Source organism: Capsicum annuum, chromosome 6, assembly GCF_002878395.1.
Source record: "Capsicum annuum cultivar UCD-10X-F1 chromosome 6, UCD10Xv1.1, whole genome shotgun sequence".
Classification (NCBI taxonomy): Eukaryota; Viridiplantae; Streptophyta; class Magnoliopsida; order Solanales; family Solanaceae; genus Capsicum; species Capsicum annuum.
The window spans coordinates 186,044,801-186,050,659 of NC_061116.1; the positions used below are offsets into that span (position 1 = coordinate 186,044,801).

The window sequence follows — 5,859 nt, forward strand, 5'->3', positions numbered from 1 at the left end:
AAATTTATTATATTTAAAGAATGATATAGTAAAATTACATCTATTATTTATTATTTCTTGATATGTGTGTTAAATTAATAATTAATAAATATTATTAAATAAAAAATATTAATAACATTAATTTAATAAAATATAATTATAAGTAAAGTTTTCTTAAAGACGTAGCATAATGTAACAATAATCAAATATAATATAAAATAAATATTTTTATTATTATTCTATAGTCACATTCATATTAAAATTCATCATTAAGTAACAAAAAGAAAACCCCACAAGTCACAGTGCCCTCCCTAGTCCTTACAAGTAGCCATCATTTCTCTCTCACCCCCTCCACTTCCTAAATTTCCCCCAAACCACATTTTCTCTCTCTCTTTTTTTTTTTTTCCTCACACCCCAATACACCATATTGATCAAATTAAGAAACAACAGCTAGCGTTACTACTGCAAAAAAAAAAGTATTTCAAACTGGCGATCGACAATCAAGAAACCCCAATCCGTGAAATCAAGCCTAAAAATAGGCGTATCATGGTAAAAAATCATGCTGTTTCATTCATTCATATGTTCAAATTTCTCAAAAAATCTTAATAGTTCAGCTAGTTGGCTACCTGAACGCTCACCTTTGTTGATGAGTATTCGATTCCCATATTATAATCTCTTCCCCTAGCCCAATATTTTGAAAAAGAAAATGTTGAAATTTTTCTGTTTTGCTGATTTTTTTTGTTTTTAGGGACCTGATGAGGATGACAATAGGTGGCCTCCATGGTTGAAGCCATTGTTGAATGAACGATTCTTTGTTCAATGCAAGTTACATGCTGATTCTCACAAGAGTGAATGTAACATGTACTGTCTTGACTGTATCAATGCCCCTCTCTGCTCTCTCTGCTTAGCCCATCACAAGGATCATCGTGTCATTCAGGTCACACATTTTTCTTACCTAATTTGGTAATTGTTCTGTTTTTCTTTAGCTTCGTTATTTAAAATCAGAGTGTTCTTTGTTGAAGCAGATAAGGAGGTCATCATACCACGATGTGATAAGGGTGAATGAGATTCAGAAGTATTTAGACATTTCTTCAGTTCAAACATACATTATCAACAGTGCTAAGGTGGTTTTCTTGAATGAAAGGCCACAACCTAGGCCAGGCAAAGGTGTGACCAATACTTGTGATGTATGTGAAAGGAGTCTTCTTGACTCCTTCAAATTCTGCTCACTTGGTTGCAAGGTACCCAAAATTGGTCCATGTCCTTCTTTTCTAGATTTTGTATTACTATTCTCTCCATTCATTTGTTTTAAGTCCTAGCCAACTTTTGCATATCTCTACTAATTTTACAAAATATCGATCACCTAACTCTATCCGGAATAAGACATATGGGAGGAATAGCGTTAATTTTCTCTATTTATTTTCTTGCATTAGTTCTGACTTTAAATGTCATTGAATTTTGGATTGTGGATGCCCATAAAATTCTTTATTGTGTACATTTCGAGGTAATAGCTCATTGGTCCATTAATTGATGGGAAATCTTTGGCATTATCGAAGTTTGGAATTCTTGAGATTGCCAATGAATTTTTATTCCTACTCCATTTAATTGTATTTCTAAATTTGATCAAATTTCAGATTGTTGGTACCTCAAACAATTTCGTGAAGAAGGCAAAGAATTCACAAGAGAAGAAGAGGTCACCGGTGAAGGCATTGGAATCAGAAGACTCTTACAGCAGTAGCAGTAGCCAGGGCCGACTTAACAAGATTAAGAGTTTCACTCCGTCAACGCCCCCTCCAACTTCTGCTAATTACAAAACGTCCAAACGTAGAAAGGGAATTCCTCATCGTGCCCCAACAGGAGGACTATTCATAGAGTATTAGCATTTGGATCTCTAGTCCTTTAATTTACATCTAAAATGCATAACGTCTATACTAATACAACCTAGTTTATCAAGAATCCATCAGACACTAGTGCTTTCTCCAAAAAAGGCCAGTGTTTTAGGGCTCTTTAGTCCATAAGAGCAGTATTGTATATAGTTGTTAGGATGAAATAGGATATGATGATGATAAATTGGAGGTGCGAAGTTGGAAATAAGACAATGTGTAAGGACTTAAAGGACTAATAAGTCTAAATTAGAAGTTAGGCTTGGAAAATAAGCTGCTATAGTCTATAGTGTTTGATGAACTACTTGTTTTGGCTATATAGATTGTTTATACGTAAGTTCTGAATGTCTCTTTGAACATGTGTAATCTAAAATGTAAATATATTGTGTTTTGGTTAGAATACTTAAACATAGTGTCGACATTTGGGATGGTGTTTTGGCATTATAATTGTTTCGTCTGTTTTATTTTATTTAATGGATACTTCCCTATCGTCTAAATTTTTGTGCTAATTGCTAATATTCCATCTTATCGCAATGTCTTTACTTTTATATGAATTGACATGACGGGTCGAAAATCACTTAATATTAAGTCTACTAAATATTGTATTTAATCAAATGCGTCGACGTCTAGAAATGGAAGAAAAAATAGTGGCTCATGGTTTATGCTTTTATATTTTTGTTTGTTTTTTGTACAATGTTTTATGTTTCTCCGGATTATGGAATAGAGAGTTTCTATGCATATAGTTATTAGTGGTAAGATTTGACATGAATACAAATTAATTAAGCTTGTGACGCCATTCGGTGAAGTCTAAACAATGCTCCCTTCTTTCTTCACTTTTATTTATCATATTTTATTTTTATGAAAATAATTTTTACTAATTTTCAAAATTAAATTAAATTAATATTTAAATATTAAATTTAAATATTTAAAAATTGTAAATAGTACATTATAAGTTGCAATTTTTTGAAAATATATATTTTAAAATATTAATTAATATTTATATAATTTGACTTTAAAAATAGCACGTGGCACATAAAATTTAACGTGCAAGATCAAAGTTCATGTAATTTAGGCTTATTTTAAATAAAATATGACAATTAAAGGTGAATGACAGATGAAATAAATGTAAAATTTGACAAAAGGCAAGTTGGAGATGGTTGGGCCCAGCTTAGGGGAGATTGGAGTAAATGGTGGCGGAATGAGATAGGGAATACGTGTCAAATGGTTTTTGGTGATGAAGAAAGGGAAATGTCTTGGTTCGTGGAATCTAGAAATTAGGTCAGCCGCCCTTTGGGTGTTATAAATGTTGGGGTGTTTTCTACATCTTGGTGGAGGGGTTTTCTTATTCTCAGTGGAGTTGAGGTGGGGGTGGAATGGGGTCGGGGGAGTGGAGGTTTATTTATGGTTGTTGGATTAGTGTTTGGGGATTGGACGGTCGTGGTGCTATATAGGGAAAGTTACTTTTCTGCATACACGAGTGCTGCAGTTTATCGGCATAAATAAAATTAAAAAAAGTGGTTTGCTAAGTAGATTAAGTTATTTTCAAATTAATTTACATCATAAAATAATTTTATATTAAATATTTCGACACAAATTTGAGAATTAAATTATATCGTATTTGACTAATGATATAAATTAATTTTTGAATAATTTTATAATTTTTATTTTGTTTCATACTCCCTCTGTTTCAGAATAAGTGAATTATTGGGGTATTTATTGGTGTTTCAAAATAAGTGAATCATTGAATTTTTTTTCAAATTTGTCCTTATGATTTGACAATCAATTAACTTTTGAGAAAGTATTATAAGGTCAACTTTTTCTTTTTTTTGGGATAAAAATAAAAAGTTGTGTTAAATTTATGCTTTTAATGTTTTTTCTTTAGTATGTGTGTCAAAATCCAACAATTCATTTATTATGAAACGGATGGAGTATTAGTTAGTCATCTTACTAGGTTCCATACTAGTTGGTGACTTTGTTAAATCAAGAAATCATTAATAAATTTTTTTTTTGATATTACCCTTACAATTAATTATTTTTAAAATGTTTATACTTATTTATAAAGTTTTCAAGAAATTTTTTTAGTGGTTAACTAATAAAATTATCTTTTTATTGGAGTATAACTTTTTATCATCCAATAAAATAAAATATGTTCAACTAATATCAAATAAAGGAAGTAACATCAATAAAATATGACATAAATTTTAATACCAAATATAATCATGAGATATTCTACTTTTATACTATACTAGTATGTATCAAACCACCCCGCTCTTCCAATTTATGTACTCTCTCTGTCAATGTTTAACGAATTTTTGAAGTAGGACGATCTTTTTAAAAAATACAATTAATTATATTTTAATATCGATAACAGAAATCTATTTAAATTTATCAAATGTATGTAACATTGAACATAGATTTGTTCTTTATATTCACATCCGCAACTTCGTCGTTTTGTTCGGATGGTAACAAAATTTATAGCACAGCAAAATTGAGTGATAACAACCCCCTTGCCGTTTTCCGTACACTGCAATAAACCTGACAAACGGGCCGGGTCAATCCGGCCCAGTTCGATCTAAATCGACCCACTTAATAAAATCAGTCCGGTTTGATCCGGTCCAGTCAGCCTATGGTCTGTAGGGTATTAAATTTTAGATTGGTTAAATTTTTTATTTAGACCCGGTTAATCCGGCCAGGATCAAACCCGGTCTAGACCTGCCGGTTAACCGGCTCGGATAAATTTTTTACTTTTTATTTATTTTGATATTTGAGCCAATACATGGTTTTGCGCCCGTTGACTTTAACCATCCTATGCAAGTTCCTGTTAATATTAACATAAATGAGTTGAAAAAAATGATGCATAATTTGTAGATTTTTCATTCTTGTAAATTATAAATTTTGGATCATTTCGCAATCAATAAAATTCAACATTCATTCACTCCATAGTCCTTACTTTGAAATTTTTTTCATTTAATGATTTAAATTGAATTTCTAGTTTAAATTAAAAACTCACTTCTAATATATTATTAATTTACTACCAAGTATTATTAATTTATTATATTAAGTAGCATATGTTTTGTATATTTGTGTATATATCCTCTATAGATATGTATATTTAATGTATATATGTGTATATATTTTATAAATTGTATATATATTGTAGTATATGTTTTATTTAAAATAGTACATATATATTGAATGGTCTGTATATATATGTATATATATTCTATAGACGTGTATATTTAACGTATACATGTGTATATGTTTTATAAATTATTATATAACTATATATATTGTAATATATATATATATATATATATATATTGTAGTATATTTTATTTAAAGTAGTACATATATATTGAATATAGCGTATATATGTCAATATATCTTCTATAGACGTGTATATTTAACGTAAACATGTGTATATATTTTATAAATTAGTATATAACTATATGTATACATATATTGTAATGTATATATATTGTAGTATATTTTATTTAAAGTAGTACATATACATTGAATAGAGTATATATATGTGAATATATCTTCTATATACCTGTATATTCAACGTAAACATGTGTATATATTTTATAAATTAGTATATAACTATAACTATAACTAACTAACTAACTAACTAACTAACTAACTATATATATATTGTAATGTATATATATTTTAGTATATTTTATTTAAAGTAGTACATATACATTGAATAGAGCGTATATATGTGAAGATATCTTCTATAGACATGTATGTTTAACGTATACATGTGTATATGTTTTATAAATTAGTATATAACGATATATATATATATATATATATATATATATTGTAATGTATATACATTGTAGTATATTTTATTTAAACTTTAAAGTAGTACATATACATTGAATGGTGCATATATATGTGTAATTGTGTATATGTGTATATATTTTTAAATTCTAATGTAGTATATACTATATATACACTATATATATAGTATATACTACATTAGAATTTA

General features: G+C 28.6%; 1 protein-coding gene across 1 annotated transcript; it reads left to right on the forward strand.

Annotated features, from left to right (window-relative positions):
- The first annotated feature begins 266 nt into the window (after positions 1-266).
- On the forward strand, positions 267-2,270 carry LOC107872880 (protein RGF1 INDUCIBLE TRANSCRIPTION FACTOR 1). Its single transcript, XM_016719532.2, has 4 exons — positions 267-528; positions 728-916; positions 1,005-1,220; positions 1,614-2,270. The coding sequence occupies exons 1-4, from the start codon at positions 526-528 to the stop codon at positions 1,857-1,859; spliced, it is 654 nt and encodes a 217-aa protein (XP_016575018.1). The 5' UTR covers positions 267-525; the 3' UTR covers positions 1,860-2,270.
- Positions 2,271-5,859: the final 3,589 nt, after the last annotated feature.